At 41.5% G+C, this 19,338-nt stretch overlaps 1 protein-coding gene across 3 annotated transcripts in view; it reads left to right on the top strand.

Moving 5' to 3' along the window:
• MAEA (macrophage erythroblast attacher, E3 ubiquitin ligase) overlaps positions 1-19,338 on the top strand; it is a 92,722-nt gene that overhangs the window by 24,333 nt on the left and 49,051 nt on the right. For all 3 annotated transcript variants that reach the window (XM_090035381.1, XM_090035379.1, XM_090035380.1), the window contains exon 3: positions 3,888-4,091. In XM_090035381.1, coding sequence (XP_089891507.1) covers positions 3,888-4,091 — 204 coding nt within the window. The remainder of the gene's footprint in view (positions 1-3,887; positions 4,092-19,338) is intronic.

Here is a 19,338-nt window from a genome sequence, read left to right on the forward strand (position 1 = left end):
TCCTCACAAACTGTCACAAGTTGAACACATTCTTAGTGAACCAATTCTGACAGAGCTATGCCAATTTACAGTATCTGAGAATCTGACCCAGAACCTATAAACATTGAAAATGTTTAAACAAATGTCTTCAGTAATGATATTGGTTCTGGCTTTTATTCTTACACCTACGTCTGAAATGGTTTAAGATGCAATTGATGAACCAGCGGGCAGGCTCATTAACCAGGGAGGCCTGAATAATACCAAAGAATTCTCACTGCATTTTGCAAGCTTGTGACACATTCTGTAATTCACAGAGTATACAAAATGCTCAAAATGCTACAAGCATGCGAGAACAGGGCCTCTTGCATCTGGGAAGCAGGACAGGATGGTGCATTCTTCCTCTTCAGTAGCATGTTGGAGCTACTGTGAATAAATTTCCTGCTCTATTCTTCTCTGAGGTTTGGTATAGATCATGCAGCAAAAGCTTCCAGTGTTATAGCAAGTGTTCTTTACAGCCTCCAGGCATGCAACCATTATCACAAGCGCCCCCCCCCCCCCTTGGAAAAAGGAGCCGGGCTGCAACAGTTTAACTCTTCCCTGCTTCAGTGAAGCAGTGTTCTCGGTTGTTACAGTGAATCTTCACCTTGCTTCCAGCTTTTGTTTCACTTTGTGCCTCTGTTTTCCCCATCTGGAAAATAGGAATAATCCTTTATGAAGATATTAAGAACTTAGTCTGTGGGGTGAGATCTGTGCTACCTACTTTTAAGCTTTTTTGTTCATTTTACTTGCTTGCAGAACTAGCACAAGGCAGTCATTAGCGTAGTGATGCATCCCACTTACTTGTCAGTGTTGTTCTGCCTCTTCAGTTATGCCCAAGACAAAGGGACCTTCCCTATCTAGGTGAGTAAACTGTGAAAGTTGAACACACAGCATCACATTTTCAGACCTTATTTACAAGGGGGGTAGCCAGCTGCTTCTCTCTAAGTAGACTTTCCAGCAAGGTAATTCCATCCAGCAGGTCTCTGGTGTTGGCCAAGCTCAACACCTTACATTTCTCTCCTGCATAACCCTCAAACAAGCTGAGCACCCTTCTTATCATTGGCTCTTCTGAACTTGCCCCTCTGAACAAAACTGAAAGAGAGGTGCTAGGAAAGGATCTATACTTCCTCCTAAATAGGTTGACAAAGGGATCAAAGTGCCAAGAATTGCTCTCCAGGGCAAGTTGGAAAGGGTTCTGTCTTCATGATTTTTTGCCTTGAAATCTCCTCTGCAAATTCATCATAGTTCTTGGGGGCTTTTTCCCCATGTCCTGTTCTTTACCAGCCTCATGCAATGAAAATTAATGTTGCCTTGGCTTAAGAACTGTATTGCTAAATACAAGCAAATTGTTCTTGGACAAATTGCAAGTGCTTCCTAATTTGTCTTGGACCCTACACTCCAAAAAATAAATTAAATTCCATAGTAAAAATAAAACACCCTAATGAGCTACCTTTATTTTAATTGCAGGAAATCATTCTGTCAGACAGTAATGAGGGGTTTTAGTTCAGGGTCTCCTATAAATCCACACTTTAGAATTGGACTTAGTGGGGGAATATACTCACTTTCTTGATAGGTTTGGACTGAGTTACATTTGCAGTCTCAAGACTTCTGCTTTTCCATTACAGATCCTTCCAAGAATAGTCTATCAGTTTGAGTGGACGTCTGTTAAATACTAGTAACTAGATTCCATTTAAAGTGAGACCACAATATGTCTACACTACAATCCAAAGGTGTGAATGCAGCTTGTGTAGTTTAAACTATGTAGCATTGGTACTGATAGCTGCAGCAGCACAGTGTGACTGGTAAAACCTATCTAGGATCCCACCAAAAGGCTCAGGAGGCAGACTTTTATAAATACCATTTTGCCACTGGGCCCAACCAGCCAGTTTAAAGCTGGTTTAGATATGTCTAGGCAAGCAGAACGTGCTCCTTTTGGATTACAATGTAGGAGTCTTTCATAGACAGACACTGGGGGATTACCCAGTATGTGTCTAGCCTCCTACTTTTCTACTCTGTTACAAAACAATTATCTGTCTTGTAACTAGTAAATAAAATGGCTGTTGGCTGATTTCAGCAAGTTGTGCACATCTAACTTGTTTTGTCAAATCTGAACTGACCCACTAGTGTCATGTGCTGTAGTCATAAGTACCTAGCCTCAAGCTGCAAATGTGGCTGTAATTAATTGCTAAGTGAAATGTGCAGCATGATTAATCAGCCATCTAATTGCGATAGGATTCAGGGACAGGAAAAACTGTGATTATGCGATAAAAATAGTGATATTGAAATGTGCATTTTATGTTACCTCTGAGCTAGCCATGCAGTGAGACTTGGCTGAAAAATTGTCATCCTGGTTTGCCTTACGGTAAATGTGCTGCAGTTATCAGTGAGGGCTCTAATACATCTGCGTAGCTAGGGATAATAGGGGTAGGGCAGTATCTGTAGAAATGCTAAAGTAAAATGAGGGCAATGCCCACCAGCTTGACAAGGGTGCTTGCACTTCTTTGTAAATTACTTTAATTCAAAGATTGCAAAGGTCTGGGAGCCATGCCTCTTAACCCTTCCATTCCAACAAATTCTGATAATATTGCTCTCCTGCAATAAGAGGATGGAAACTAAGTGTAGAGGCCATACCAGTCTCAATTTTTAGACTCAAGGCACTCCTGCATGGACTCCAGACACCCGTCAGAAAATGCCAGCTCTTAATTCTTGTTCTTTTCTTCTTTTTGACTGTGGAAAAATAAGACAAACTTTTTTCTGTTGCAAAGAACTCAGACCACAGTAGGTCAGAATGGGTTAACTGTACAGATTCTTATTTGAAAACATTTGTTTATCTTGTGAATTGTGTTTGCATACCCAATTGCTAATATTGTGCAGCATCCTGTAGCACCCTGGTTGAGAACCACTGTACTATGGTGCCCACGTGCAGCACACAGCTGTACAGGTAGGATGGAAGGAGGGTAGTGTATAGGTACAAGCCCAGTTAGTCTCAACTGTTCCAATCTGAATGCAAAACCTGAATGCTCATGTAGTGCATGTGTAGTGAGATGGTGTTAGGACAGTGGTCACAATAAGGTTTTTCTGTTTTAAAAACTACTGCAGCATATGTTTTTCAAAAGGCTCAGCAGGATTGGGTCAAGTTTTGAGAGAGTCCTGTTTGAAGAGAAATACAAGACCACAGATGAAGCTATCTCTTCTGTAGTATTAAACATTGGTTGGAAACAGATGGTCATACAGACATCTGTGTCTGTCCTGAGATGAAGCTTAAAGTCTCCCAAGTAAGAGATAGTAATAGTTTTATCCTGGGATGTTGCAAAATATCTCTGTACAGTTAGCTTGGGTTGCATCACTGAATCAGTAGCAGAAAAGGGGCACATTGATTCAGCTGCTCACTAAACCCTAATGCAGGAGCCGGCAGTTATTTTGGGCCGAAGGCCACTTACTGAGTTTTGGCAAGCCATCAAGGGCCACATGACAGGCAGCCAGGGGCAGAGAACTATTAATTTTCTAAAATTTTTAGGGGCCCCGTGGGCTGGATAGAATTGCCTGGCAGGCTGCGTACGGCCCGTGGGCCGCATTTTGCCCACCCCTGCCCTAATGTGTACGCACCAATCCCAGGGTATTGTTGGTCTGGGACAAACACAGGCACAACTTATGCATGGATAAATGCAACATCTGTCCCTAGCTGTTGTGTAGCCAGTGGGCTCGATTACCTCTACTGTTCTGGTTAGCATGCAGTTCAGTGTCTTGTTGTTTTTACTCATCAGACTTGTTCTGCAAGCTCTGAGAACTGTTGGTGTTTTAGTAATGCTTATGCTTTACTTCAGAAGGAACTGTTCTCTTGTAACAATAATTCTTATTTAAAATTTTAGGCTGTTGAATCAATCCAGGCTGAAGATGAGAGTGCAAAGCTTTGTAAACGCAGGATTGAGCACCTTAAAGAACATAGCAGTGACCAACCAGCCGCTGCAAACATGTGGAAGAAAAAACGTATGGATCGCATGATGGTGGAACATCTCTTGCGCTGTGGCTACTATAATACAGCTGTAAAACTAGCCAGGCAGAGTGGCATTGAGGTTGGTAACAGTTTGTATTAAGGAAATTGGTGATAACAAACCAATTGATTAGTGATGTGGCAGTTGTTTTTTATGCACTGAAGAATGTCAGTATTCTTACTCTTCTTTTTTTTAGTTAAGGTAGTCCTTTTAAAACAATCCTTTTGGAGCCTGTTCTCCCCACTTGCTATAGTTTTGCATTTACCATACTTATTCTCATACCACATACACCTTTTCCCAAAAAATATGCCTCTCTAAAATTGGGGTTCATGTGAACTATTCCTCCCTCCCCCCTTCACTGGAGTACAAACAGAGAAGAGTAGAAGCTTTAGCCACTGCTCTGATGCTGTTAAGATGGCTGTCACTTCTATAGCCCCTGCAAGCAAAAGGAGCAAAGTCCTGTTTTAACCTTCTGGAGCCTAACCTTGTTGCTGGCCTGCCACACCAAGAAGTTCCTGCTGCCTCACCTGGACTGTCTCCTGGGATGCCATGTTTCCAGAAGGCCTTACACTGTTGTACAGTTGGCCCTAACTGGAAGGTTTTTTTCTCCCAACACTGTGTCTTCAAAAAAACCAAGGTGTGCATTTTATTTGGGGACATGTCGTTTGCAAGAAAATACAATGTGTATGTTTAATGAGAAGTTAAAATTGAAGTCATGGGGTGAAAGCAAATTTCTAAACCCCAAGAACACCCACTTCACCTCAGAAACTTTAAAACGGTCCTCAAATGTACCATTGCATTTTTATTAGCAAATTACAGGCTGCTGATTTAAGCAGTTAATGGAGCTTCCCATCTGTCTAGCCATACTTTCACTGTATATGTGGTGATCAGGCTGATCACAGTAACATATGCTATCTAGAGTTCTGTTGTATTATGCAACCACTGAATAGATTTAAGGGAATCCTTTAATTCATTTTGAGTATCTGTGTAGCAGAATTTCTTCCAAACTCTTCCTCCATCTGACTTTTATTCTAAAGTAGCAGTTGTGGGTGTATATATTGTTGTGTATTTTGTTTAGAACGGGTCGGTCAACAACATTTTGCTGACCTGGGCTGGAGCTTATGACCTGGCTTTCTGCTGAAGGCCATAAATCTGATCCCTGAACTGGATCCATTTTCCTCTGTGAAGGTAGTTAGCCCCTCTTTAGTGTGGAAAGTGTAGGCTGAAGTGAGTAGCAGGGAGGATTGCTGAGGAGGGTGCTGCAGAGGGGATCAGCATAGCATTCTGCCACGTAATCTTCTATGCCAGTGTTTCTCAGCCCATGGGTTGCAACCCAAAAGTGGGTCACAAGAATATATTAAAGGGTCGTGAACAAACTTTAAAAATGGATCAACAAAATGGATTCTCCTTAAAGAAAAAAATGTGGGAAACCTGACTCTTTTTCCCTTGCAGGCTGGCAGAGTTCCAGCCTGTAAGAGGCTGCTTCGGGGGCCCCCCCGCATCACTCTCCACCCCCCCCATTGGTCGGGACTGGCTATCAATGTTTACAAATGGGTCGTGGTGCAAAAAAGATTGAGAACCACTGCTCTGTGCCACCCTGGGCTGGGCCATACCTTATTAGGCAGGATCTAACCTCTCTGTGGGTTGGATCTGGCACAGTAGTGGAGGGGTGGGGTATATATTGTTGACCTCTGGTTTAGACCTCCATACAAAATACTTCTGTCTTCTACTCCATGTCTTAGTATTGCCTTCCTTTTACTCACAAGTTTGTGGAGTTGCTGAACCATACTACCCAATAATATTTGGGGCTTGCACAGTTCCTATACATAAGCAAAGCCATGGTATGGATCCTGGAAGGCTTATATGCTTCAACTGCTATGGAAAATCTCAGTAAAATAAAGTTGATGTTTTGGGAAAGGCCTAGTTTCTTCTGAGAATTATTTTCTTAAATTGGCTTATTCTGTTTTGCTGAGCTGTAGTGGCACTTGCCAATTGGTCTTGGAGGTACTTCTGGATAGTACTGTAAATTGTATTGGCATATTTGTCACCTTCCTTCCAGTGACTGCTAAGGATGTTTGTAAGTGTCTTTGGGTGGAGATGAGAGGTAGTGGGACTTTAGTGAAATGCAGTGCTTTCGATTTAGATTGGTTTGTGGCTTTTTTGAGCAGTAGTGCATTTTTAAACTGACCAGTTCAGTGAGGAAAAAGTTTGAAGTGTTGTGAGACCTGGTGTTCTATCCAGAACTACAGCATAAATGTAACTCTGCTGACTGAAATCTGTTTCTTAGTTTAGTGGTTGCCTTGGCTAAGAGATTTTTTGCGTGGCTAACAGTATCTTCAATAAATACTGAAATGGGAGAGGGAGGGAGGAAAAAAAACAGAACTGAGAAACCAGTAAGGTCATGTTGCGTAGTAAGACAATATCCCATTGTGTTTGTGCCCTTCTCCCAAGAGTTCACTGTCATTGGCTAAGGAGGACTCTGTGTTCGAGAGAACTACCAAAATACAGGACGATTATCAAGTTTTTTGATCCTGTAGCTACAGATGCATGATCTTCCATCTCACTGATTCTCTGAGAGAGAGGAAGTTTTCCTCTGTTTGAGCCAAAGCTTTCAGTTGCCTGTTGGATTACCAAGTCTCTGCATGTAGCAGGTGCATCTAAACAGCAATAAAGATTACTGTAGTATGTTTCCCTTCTGTAGCAGCTCCTGTATAGCATTAATTTCGAATAAAAGGCATAACACTGATTTTAAAGTGTGGAGGGTTACAGTGGGACTATTTCATAATCCGTTTACAAGACAGAACAGTATAAAGGATCACACCTTTTTGAAGCCTTATGACCTTTTAGTCCCAGCTGCTGCATAGGTAGCTACTGGGAGATGTGAAAACTATTTTTGAACTAAAATATTTGAGTTCAGCAGCACCTTACTTCTGCTTTCAATCCTAAATTTCTTTATTTGCATAATGTCTGAATTGTTTAACTAATGAAGAAAAATCTGGTAGCAGGAGTTGAGTGAACTGAGAAAAACAGCACTTTTCACTGGCTTTTTTATCTGGCTAAATTTGTAACACACAAGTTAACAGTGAATTCCTTGCAAGTTTAAAATTGGACAAAATTGGGACAGATTCCCTGTGTGGACAACCTCTCATTAGAGAAAAGGGCAGATGCTCCTGGAAAGAGTGACTGTTGCAACTGGCTAAGGCCTTTGAAGTAGATGTATTACTGCTTGTTCAAAACTCCTTGAAGTTTATAAACTGACATTTGAGTGAAATGCAACAGTGCATTCTTTAAGTAAAGCAGAATTTGATGTAGAAAGCAGATTTCAGTTGCTCAGCATTGACTCTTCACCCCAATACAAGAGATTTCCATTAAAGAATTTGGAGAGTTCCTGCTCAGAACTTCTTGACTTGATAGCTGAAAGTCTGCCATGGCTGTTCTAGTATTCTGTAGCAAAATAAAGGCCACCGACTTCACAGAACCATAGTTCTGCAGGAGGAAGAGTCGATCAAAGTGTGCGCGCCAGCAGGGGTCGAGGGAGAAGAGACGGAAGGGAAGACCCCAGCCTATTTAAACCAAATAGGTCAAGTATTTACAGTAAACTTTCCCTGAGCTGCTTAGTTAAAAGGATTCAGATAGTGGATGAAGGCTGCGAAGAGCAGACAGATGGACTTGTTTGACTTGCATGCTTTGCTTTTCTTTGGTTTCTGCATACCAGAGGTCAGTAATCATTAAACCCTTCACAAAAGAAACTAGAAACTATGAAAAACAATTTAACAGAATAAATGCTACAAACAGTAGACTACAGCACTGAACTCCAGGCTTTCTATTAAACAGATAGTAGAAGGGTTTTCTACAAGGCCTCCATGGCAACTTTACCATATGGTTTCTCTGAAGGCTTTTTCTAAGGCTTCGCCTTTGGAAAAATATTTTACTTTGATGTTACTTTGTAATTTAAGCTTATTATCTTTCCAAGCTCTTCCCCTCTCGCTCACCCCTCCACCCCCCAAGTGTTTTGATAGCTTGCTCATATCCTTTCTTAAAACATTAAGGGCATCTATACGCTAGGGGCATCATACATCCACGTTTTCCCAGACATGTCCTCTTTTTTGGTCCCCTGTTCTCCGTCCAGGCGGGTTTTTAAAATGCAAGCAAATGTCCAAGTTTTTGCTCTGCCTTTGCTTTTCCCCTTCCACTTCTGGTTTGGCTCATCAGGGCTGGGGGCAGGGGGAAGGCAATTGGAGGCCAGGGGATCACGTGTTCTGCGCTGGGCCCTGGCACTTGCTGGCAGGTAAGAAAGTGGTGAGTGGGTAAGCTGCGTGTTCAACAGGGCTGGGCAGGGTGGGAAGGGCAGGGGACTGCAGGTTGGGAATGAGGGGCACCAGCCTGGTCTGGGGGGGTGGGGTACAGTGGGTCAGGAGTAAGAGGCAGCAGCAGGGCTGGGGTGGGGGCTGTGGCTTAGCAATGAGGGGTAGTGCATATCACTGCACCCCCACAATCATATACCCCTTCCCCTTTCCTCCCCCTACAGATGTCATCTTTTTTAATACTGGAAATATGGTAACCCTACTATACACGAGCAGCAAGGCTGCTCCAACGCACTTTAATTACGGCACGTTGGAGCAGACACAATTAATCAAAACAAAAGATTAATCAAGTTTGCAGGAGCATGATAATTACCATGCTCCAGCAGACTCCAACGTCTCTTGTATCAACATCCCTGCGCTTAAAAATGGCAGCAGGGACACCTATTTAAAGCTCATTCAGGGTATAGGTAAAGCACCCCTGTTGCCATTTTTAAGCACGGGGATGCTGATACACTAGCTGCTCTCGGTACTTTAATTAGAATGGCTCTCGGAGCTTCCTATGCCACTCCTGGAGCACTTATATAAATGTCCTGAGAGACTGTTCTGTTCTAATTAATGCACATAGCAAAATTAAGAGCAGTTTGAGTTCTTTCTTACTTGTATCTAGCCCTTCCTCCCTTCTCCCCTCATCAAAAGAGACTGTGTAACTGTATTTATTTAGTATTAAGGCATTATAATACAAACATTGTGTGGCTAAGTGGGTGGTGTCACTGAACTTGTGAATCCTGTATATGTCACCTTTCCGTAGCTGTTAGACCAGTCATTGGAAAACGCGTATGAAATTGTTTCTGTTAAGTTCAGTGTTGCAACTGCGATGGCTCTAAATATTCAAGGCTTCCTTGACCTGCTGTGCTGCTTTTTCCTCCGAGCATCAAGATATTACCCTCCTTGGAGAGAAGCAGGCCAGAAAGGAATTTTTTCTGTGGATAAAACTTGCTAAGCAGCAAACTCTTCCCACCCTCACTCAACACACATAGTAAGCACTTGTTCACATGTAATGGTTTTGGGTGCTGCTGTGTACAACAGTCTGCCATTATTGGTGGTCCCTGGCATACAAGGTCATTGTTACTAGTAAATTGAGTTTGTTCTTGGAAGTCCTGCCCAGATATATGGTGGCAGTACTATTCAGAATTGGTTAAATGGAAAATAAGTACTGAGTGAGGTTTGATTACGTAAAGAGGCATGTAGATGTGGAGAAGAGCTGAAGGTGAAAGTCTCTTAAGAAACCTTAAGGGCATTGGAAGAATGCAAAACTAAACTGTTTTTTCTAGCATGTAATGTATTTGTAGGAAAATAACATTGAGGGCCTGATAATTAGGAAAGTTCATAAAAACTGTTCACTAAGTGATCTGAGCACTATTAAAATAAGACAACGGACAGTCAAGCACTAAAAATGGTTAATTAGCATGCGTACCTAAATACGAACAGAAAAATACGAGTTCTCGCATTTCTTTTTCATTTTTATGTAATTTATTAATATTTTCTGGCTCTCTAATGAGCTGAAAAACAGTTCAGATAGAAGAATAAAAAGCTAGATTTTTAAGAATTTTTTTAACGTAATAGCATATAAATGAGGCTCATCAGTATTGGCTTGTTAAACTGAATAATGATCTTATTTTGATTCTGTTATGACCTTGGACTGCAAAACTAACATCAGAAATGCATAATTTTATTTGCAATTTCATATACAGATCTAACTTTCTGGGAAAGTATCTCCTAAATTTTAAACTTTGTAGTTCCATATTCTACAGCGCTGTTATACTTACCTTTGTCGTTCATCAAAAGTGAAATGCTCTGTAGAACATTTCAATAGTGGTCACTTGCAGATAAATTTTATTTAAAAACAAAGATGATCTAATGTTTATAGAATATGTTAGCTCTTTGATTAGCTATTTTAAACAATGAAGTGGGCCACCTTTTAATGTAATTGCAAATCTAGGAAGAACCAGTATGCGGTGTTTCACAATCATGAAACTGTCCTGGTGTTGAACAGAAGACTTGGCGATTCTTCCATTACCCATGAAAACTACTCCTTGGCTTAGGGACAACCCAGATTTATACCCTTTGCTGCAGAACCTGCTTCTGATGTTGGTACCTTCTCTTATGATATTTTAAATAAGTAAACCCTACCCCTAATGCCCAGATTGTCTATAAATGTACAACAGTTATTTTTTTTTTTTTCTTCAAAAAATAGTAGCCTAAACTTGGGCTCCGATCAATATCCACACAACTGCACCTGCCTGGAGTATATTTTTCCTCAAGAGGATATTGTTGGGGAAAAATGGAAAAACAAGAAAAAATCTAATATTTAATAACTAGAAGCAGCACAAAGATTCCAAGCCAAAATGTGATCCCCTCACATACTATTAAGTGCCTTAATTGTAGTGTTAAATATGCATCTTAAGGCTTAACAGTAAAGTACAAAATAGTATTTAGGCATCTGCCAGGCTCTTCAGAAATGTTCAGTACTGAACACTTTCCATTGTTATCAATTGGTTTTCCAAGGTTTTGATAGTCTGAAAAAAATTTAGTCTTCTGAGGATGCAAATTACTTAAAAATGAATAGTATTTAGTCTCAGAAGATTTGTCTTTACAGCCTGGGCATGAAATATATTTGATCAGTATTATAAGGGCCTCTACTTGCGTTATCAAGCAATGCAGAACCAGTTTATCGAAGTTATAAAGAAATTGTCAGCAAACCAGTGAATGGATTTCCCTAGTCTTTTCCCATGTCTCCACCAAAACACTTTCTTTGATAAATAATCGGGGGAAGTGCTGCTCGCTCCTACCCTGGGGGTCTTCAAAAAGAGATTAGACAGCCACCTTGCCGGGGTCGTTTGACCCCAGTACTCTCTCCTGCCTGTGGCAGGGGGTTGGACTTGATGATCTGCTCAGGTCCCTTCCAACTCTACCTACTATGAAAACTACTATGAAACTATAATAGTTTATCTTTCTGGAATCTCAAACTATTAGACAGGGAATCCTATTGGAGTATCTCCAAAATTAGGTGTCTTTTAGAAATGCCATAGTTCTTAACAGAAAAATATTGAGTGGTTTTAATGATGCAATACTAAGTGGTTGAAATGTTAGGGACTGGCCATCTGAGAAGGGACAGACTGGATTCAACCGATCTCCCTGATGCATTGTTCAGGATTCAGTTGTGTGTGGGTCTTCTTTTTTCTTCTAATTGTTCTGAAACCATTCCCAGTGTATAGATTGGTTGCCACTCTTTACTTTTCAGGGTGCATGAGTTAATCAAGGCTAGAATATATTAATCTTGTCCTTCAAAGAGAACAAACATAGTGAACCTGCATAGTGCTAGCTTTTTAAGACAAACTTAACTATTAAGAATCCATCTGTGTTTCTCCCATTGGCTACGCTGAATATGCATTTCTTCCCCGTCCCCCCCCATACAGACAAAACTTACAGTACCGCGATGCATTTGAATCAACGTGGGATAAAGGCATTCTGTGATGGCTTGGTGCCTAAAAAAATCCAGTGGATTTTCTGTCTTGTAATGAGTTATGTGACTTTAACATTGCCATTGTTTGCCACCATGAGGTACTTGCAGATAAGGTTTCACTTCTGTTTTTTCTGGAGCCTATCCTCTGTGACTGAAGTTGGCATACTACCTTGTGAATGAAGAGAATGCCATTAAAACAGATGGGTAATAGTATCGGTATGCTAGAAAAATGAATGCGCCTCAAGTTTTGATACTATCTAGGTATGCTGAATCTCCTCCCAAAAAGGTTGAAATGGAAATTCATGTTTAATTTGCATTCTTTAGGCAAGTATCTTTGAGCTGATTTTAATTTTTAAAAAAATCTACAGCTCCAGAACAGGAGATAGGCAAGTATTATAATATGTGTCTAGATGTCACATTAATATTAAAATCATTGCTCAAGTAAGGTGGTAGTGCCAAAAAATTGGGAAAAATGTTATGAGGAAAATCTTGTCTGTGTGAATCCAGAGGGGGTATACCTCTCTACCTCTTATGGAGTTTGGTGGTAGAGGGAAAATCTTTTGTATAAAATTGAATGAACGTTGCAACATTTTTGTAAATGATTAATATACTTGTTTTTAATTATTAATAATATATTTTGGATAATTAACATGCCTATGAAACATGAAGACGAGAGAGCTTATTCAGTCTCAGGATGACTTTAAGGAAATCCACAAAATTGTATCTTAGGAAAGAAAAGGTCATGGTGTATTAAATGTACATCAAGATAAGTTCGTGATCTCTGCTGATGCTGCTATGGAAAATTTTAGTTATTTTAGCACATCATGTAAAACAAACAAGTGTAGAACTATTCCATTCTTCCAGGAACATCCAGAATGTGAGACTTCAGCTTTTGCTTTTTGTGGTTTTGGTCTCGAAACCCTTCATGGATTTACAGCATTATTGTGTGTATGATTCTCAACTTAATGAAGTCTACACTTCCAAGCTGTTCTCTGTAGGAAATCATCACTGATCTCTCCCTTTGTGTTCTTCTTGCTGAATAGCTCCATTGGGTGTTAAGCTATCACATAACTTCTGCCAAATAGGCTTCCGGTGTGATAAGTATAGATGACACAGGACTCAAAAGTCTACTTTTTTCCAGTATATTAAATAGTCTAAGATGAAGGATGAACAGGCACCTTGAAATATCTGTGTCCTCATTCAGAAGTTGACATGCAAGACGGATCAGTCTGACATCTGTGGCATGCAGCTAATGAATTCAAACTTTAAAAACAAATGATGCTTTATATAATCTATAAACTCCTCTGCTCCATCTAGGAGAAAGTTAGTGTAGTTATTTGATCCCAAATAAATTGCCATTAGGAAGTCAATGGAAGAATTTCTCTCCTTTTCCCTTAAAAAGGGAAAACCTGCAAGGAAGAACATGGAAATATTTTATGTAGTATCCTAAATACTTTGTAGCCCAAATTTTGGAGATTTATTTTCTTTACTCTTACTTCAGTTTTGTTTCTGACTTCATAATATTTCTTCCTCTGTCTTGTTTAGAGAACAGAAAGCTAGACATTGATTAATGTTGTGTTTGGCTGCCCTTAGGAAAATGTTGCAGTTTCTTGTACAGTGACTGACTAGAAGCTTTATCATAGGAAAAAATCTAGGAAAAGGTCCACATGGACCCAGACTATTCATCTAGCCTCAAACTATCCATTGTGTTTGGCTTGTTGAAGCTTCAGCTGACGGTAAATCAATATTATGACATTGAAGAACTAAGATCTTTGCTTCCAAACTGGGAGACAGGCGGAGTCACCTATGTAGCACAGCTATTTTGATTTTCTGCTCTCCCAGACTGAAAATACTTTATCCATGCCCCAAGTCTTGGTAGAATGGTCCATTCAGATTTTGGCTCTGTATTTGGGCACACTAAGGGAAAAGGTTGCTCTGTCACTTTAAAGATGTTTGATAGGTATACGGCACACATGCTTGCTAGATTGGCCTACGTACGTGATTTAAAGGAGGAGTTTGGCTCTGTTGGCTGCTCCAAGTGGGCTGGCAGTTGAATTAATTGTTGCTGTTGTTCTCTGTTCCAGTGCTACCCAGAAACCTTGTTGTGCCTGGCACTGTACAATATAACAAAGGGTTGTCTTGTCTCCAAGGTACAATCTAAATATATTCACTTTTTGAGAGGACACTAATGTTGGTGTGTCTGTTTTCCCACTGGATTTGAAGGATATTCTGCATGCAGCATTGATGGTACTTCTCTAATGACATTGTGCAGAGCTGAGACATGGACAGTAAGTTGGGGATCACAGCTGCATCCTCTCACAAACAAACACCACAAGCATTGAGACAGTGATCATCTAACATCAACTTTTGCTGGGCCAGATGTCTGACTCCAGACTCCCAAAGCAAGTTTTATTCTCCTAGCTCAGTCAAGGCATATGCTCAAGAGGAGGGCAGAGAGAGCACTGCAAGGATATCTTCAAGGCCAACTTTAAAAAGTGTAACATCAGCTCATGGGAGACAGTTGCCCAGACCACCCCAAATGGAGAAAGAGTCTGCTGCAAGTATCTCAATACTTTGTAACCTTATCAGGACAACAGGAGATGGAAAAGCAAGAGTGGCAGAAAGAACACGTCACGGACCAAATCAAGAATCCAGAGCCACCCATCGTGCACAGAAATGCATGCCTGAATTGCAGCAATCTGTCGATCCCAGATTGGCCTCATTAGCCATCTCCAGACCCACAGATAAGAAAATCATGGGTCTGAATTTTTCTCTACTGCAGAGGTGTGGCATGACACTGTTGGTACCTGCCACTTTAAGGGCTGGAACAGGCAACAGCCAGGAGCTTGACTGCAATGGCCATTTTAGAGAGCAGACTATAAATAGGGTGAAGCCGCACTTTGCTGCTAGCAGCCCTGAGAGAGACATCAGCTGACTGAGCTGTGGGGTGGAGGAGGCTTCAGGTCCTGGGCATGACCTAAAGCTGTACCCTGCCAGGGCAGGAAGGCCTAGTGAGACTGCCGATGGCGCAGCAACCCCATGAACCCCTGATGAAAGGTGGGTTGAGGGTACCTAATAATCTCCAGCCCCCGCATAGGCTGTGGCTCAGTTGTTCCAGTGGAGTTGTGAGGGTGAAAGCAGGCAAGCAGCTCCAGGCTGGTCCATGCTGGGGACAGGACCCAGAAAGGGGTCAAAAGGCCAGGGGCCCACCACAAGGGATGCTCACAGGGTAAAGAGGCTCTGGATCCTGACTGGCCTGAGACGGGGCCAGGATCTAAGGGGAAGCCAAAGGCCCCAGATGGGACCACAGCTAATGGGTGAAGGGTTCGACTGAATTTAGCTGCCTGAGATCCCATCTGTGAGGCTTGGGCCACAGTGTAGGGGTGGAACAGAGCTGCAGAGATCCCCCAAAACATCAGGGTGCAAAATGGGCAGCCTCCCACCTAATTAACACTATAACCATGTATCATCAAGGTGTGGCAGGTGAGAGAGGTGGGCAGTTAGCCCAGAGACAGGTGGGTGGGCCAACATCAAACCAGTCCTGGGAAGGCCCCCCGTTACAAAGGGAATGGCAAAGATGCATTTCTTTTGCTATCACCTTAACCTCACTTTCTTTGCACCTTTCCAAGTGTCTTTGACTTATTGTGTAGATGGTGGCACAGCTTGGGCATGAAATTGGTCCTCATTGTGGACCTCTGGTTATTTTGCCGAGTAAAGCTTTGTCTAATAGCAGGGGAGAAAAACCCTAAAGCTTATGAAAAACTGGAAGGCACATGGTTTTTTGCTACCCTCTGAGACCTCTTCAGAATTTGTAATTTTCACATGGTGCTGGCTCTTTGTTTGTAATGTGCAGTGGCAAAAGCCTACCAGTGCTTCGGGAGGGTGTGGCCAGTTGTTGAGGTGTAGGTATGACCAGGGCTGAAGAAGGGTGTGTTGACAAAACTTGGTGATATCCAATATGAGTTTTCAGTGTGGAGCTGTGCCATGAAGAACTAATGCAATCCATGTACGTATAAATGGTGCATGAGAATAGGAACATTGCCCTTGTCATTGGTGACAGCAGTACGACAATGCTGCATGCATCTTGACCCTTTTCAAAAAAACAAGATACTGAAAAATTGGAAAAAATGCAGAGAATGTTGATCTGAGAGTTGAAGTAAATGCTATAAATTGGACTGCTTTGCTGTCCAGCTGATAAAGAAGATTAAGCAATGATCTCTCCCCACCCCCTTTCACCGTAAATGTAGCTTCATGGGAAGACTGTTAGGACTGTGCAAACAACTGACTTTAAGTTCAGCACCCAAACCAGAAAGTTAACTGAATCTAATTTTGGGTTGACCTGACCTCAAGCAAGTCTTTTTCGTAAATAAGTAAAAAGTGGCAAGTTAAATTATGACATTTCATGCAACTTGAAACAAACTATGCTGTTTCATTTACAGGCATTTTAATTAGATCAGTGGTCTAGAGTCACGAAATAGAGGTTCCTTCCATCTGACAGCCCATTAGTTAGGGGACTTACCTGTGAGGTGGAAAACTCTTGGATTTACTCCCGTATTCAGATCTGGCAGAGAAGGAAATTGAACCTGTTGCATGGATTTCCTTCCCCCTTGCCCAGTGGATGCTATCTATAATCACTGGGCTACAGGACGGAAGAGGAAATTGGAAGTGCTGCTACCACTTGCTCAGTTTTCTGTTGGCCAAGTCCCCTTCTAGGTCTGCTCAGTTTTTTGGTTCTCCCTTAATTTGGCTGAAAGTATTCACAGAATATGCCAAACTCGCATTTTTCATTTGCCTTGCAAATGCATGTCTTGCACACACAAAAGTCCCAGGGCAAGTAACATAAGTAACATGTACTAAAAGCTCTTTAATCTGGTAAAAGAAGGCAAAGTAAGAACGACTGGCTAGAATTGCATGTCAAATTCAAATGGGAAAAGAAGTAAATTATTCAATAGTGAGGATGAGATTATTCTTTGTAACAATCTGCAGAAAAATGGTGAATTCTCTGCCTTGCTGTTTCAGGATTGGATGATTTCCTGGCAAATACATTTCAGACTAATTATTGTGCTCAACAAGGAGTACTGCATGAAATATAATGGTAGGACATCACACCAGATGAGCTCGTGTACAAGTTCTGTCTGTATGCCATGGGAACAAAACTTGCTTTGGTCTTTGATCGGTCTGTGGTCTGGCCATCTGTGTGCTTCCTTTCAAAAATAAACTCTGTAGCTGGCTTCTGGTCAGGCAGATCATTCACAGTTACTATCTATATTTTCTCTGTTCTGTTAGTGGTGTAAATATATTTTTTTAAGGACTTAAAGTTACTTTTGCAACATATTGCAGGAAAAGAGGGGAAGGCCTCCCATATTTAGTTGGTGCTGTTTCTGACTTCTTTGGCAGTATGGCCGAAGTGTGGTGCTTCTTCCTTTTCTGTGACTTCTTCCTTGCAACATTCTCTTAATAGCTTGTACTAACCTTGCACTTCAACACAAACTGTTGCTGTTCTTGACATACACTGTGAAACCACCCTAGGGGACCTATTGTTTTTTAACTAGTAGGACTTCAGCCCTCTTGTTTGCTGAGGACAGCGGGCATAGGTGCTCCAGTTCTCAGGTATCTACCTTTACTACTGCTGACATTTTGCCTTTCCTACCCTTCTTTCTTTTGTCTTCCAGTTACCTAATCCCCATGGCCAGTACTGCTTCTTAACCCTGTGGGATTCTTGTGTTTGCCGGTGCTTTGCTGCTTCTCCCATGAGAGAAACAATTCATTTAATCACTTCACTCTTCATATCATCTCCTTTAAAATCTTCTGGATTCTGTCTCTTAGAGACTGAAATCTTCTGGCTTCACCCATCCACCTTACCATAAAAACAAGTTGCTACAAATTGTAAGAGTATGCTAAACAGTCCTTGAAATTCCCTTAAGGAAAGTACACAGTATATTGCAGATTACATTCATTGTGTAAGTTTAGGAGAGTAGTAGACTTTACTTGTAAATGTCTGCTACTAATTTTGCTGTTAAATTGACTTTTATCTCCTTCATCCTCCAAATTTCAGCATAGGCCAGCCTACGAGTTGGAAAGCCATTGCACAATAATCTGGTTAGGGACTAAAAACAAGCAAACCTTAAAATACAAATTTTAATTGTTAAATTCCTTTTGTCTTAGACAATTATGCTGCATACGATGTGCATTTTGTGTAAATATATGAATAACTAATTGAAATGTCTGTCTACAGGATTTATGGTGACAGATGAACACTGGGTTTTGCTACTGATAGTTAAAGGTCATCAGGCAAATAACTGTCCTCCATCCCTGTTTTTTATCCCGAGGCTGGATCCAAATCAACCTTGTAGGCATTTTAATTATGTTTAAGTTGCAAAGAGGGATCGAAATCGGCCACACTCAGCAGTGGCAAAACAGTTTATGAATCTGAATTCATGAGATACCTCTGTTTTGTCCTGGGAAGATCACTAAGCATCAAGCCTTGGGCTGCTGCAGTCCATGCCACTCACCTAAGCTCATAACTTTCACCCTGATTCTGTTTGAATCCATACTGATGCTGGGAGACACCTAACCTATGTGTAAATCCCTGCTATCTTGGCAAAATTGGAACAGGTGGAGCAAAAGTTGATGCTAAGAACATGTGTATATATATCTCTGTAAAACAGATGGTGGAGCTAGATATGCTGTTGATGCCACCTCTTGCCCAGTATAGTGGTGAGAGCCCTTGCCCAGGAAATAAGGCATTGGTTCTAATCCCTCCCCCACCCTGAAGCAACTCGTCTCTTATCTTCCACATCCCAGAGTGCCTTAATAACTTATCTTCCATGTCCCAGGGGAGGCTCAGGGACTCCCTCCTGTTGAAACGGCCTTTGAACATGTAAGCAAGATTTGTTGGGCCAGGAGAGCAAACAAGAAGGCATGTGACGAGTCCAGTGGCTATGGGATGCTATTAGAACAGGGGATTCTTGCATTCTGACAAATGCTTGAAGTTTGCCCAAGAGGGGAGGTACCTTTTATCTCTTGCTGCAGAGAGGAGGATGCAGACCAGTGGCTTGAAGTTGCAGCAGAATAAGTTTAGATTGGATATCCAGAAAAACTTCTTCACTGTGAGACTAGTGAGGCAGTGGAACAGACTGCCTAGGAAAGTTGTGAACTCTCCATCACTGGAACTGTTCAGGAAGAAGTTGGACAGCCACAGGTCAGGGGTGATCTAGGCATAGCAATGGCTATTTTCTATCATTTCCTATGCTTCTGTACTTTGCAAGTTGTCCCCTTTCCCTCTTTTTCTGCTACGTGTCAGAGTGTTTTTAAGCCTTCCCAGAGTCATTGGGTGTTAACTACAGCCAAGGCTGGGGACTTCAACTGGTTATGCCAGTGCTCCTGCTGGGAACAAAGCTGGAGGTTCATAGCTAAAAAGTTTTCCCCACCTCTCCGGATTAGACCAATTGCCATATTTTGGAGTAAGGAAGGAACTTTACCCCATGGTCAGATTGGTGTG

Source organism: Crocodylus siamensis, chromosome 2 (genome assembly GCF_052110815.1).
Source record: "Crocodylus siamensis isolate JL-2025a chromosome 2, ASM5211081v1, whole genome shotgun sequence".
NCBI classification, from domain to species: domain Eukaryota; kingdom Metazoa; phylum Chordata; order Crocodylia; family Crocodylidae; genus Crocodylus; species Crocodylus siamensis.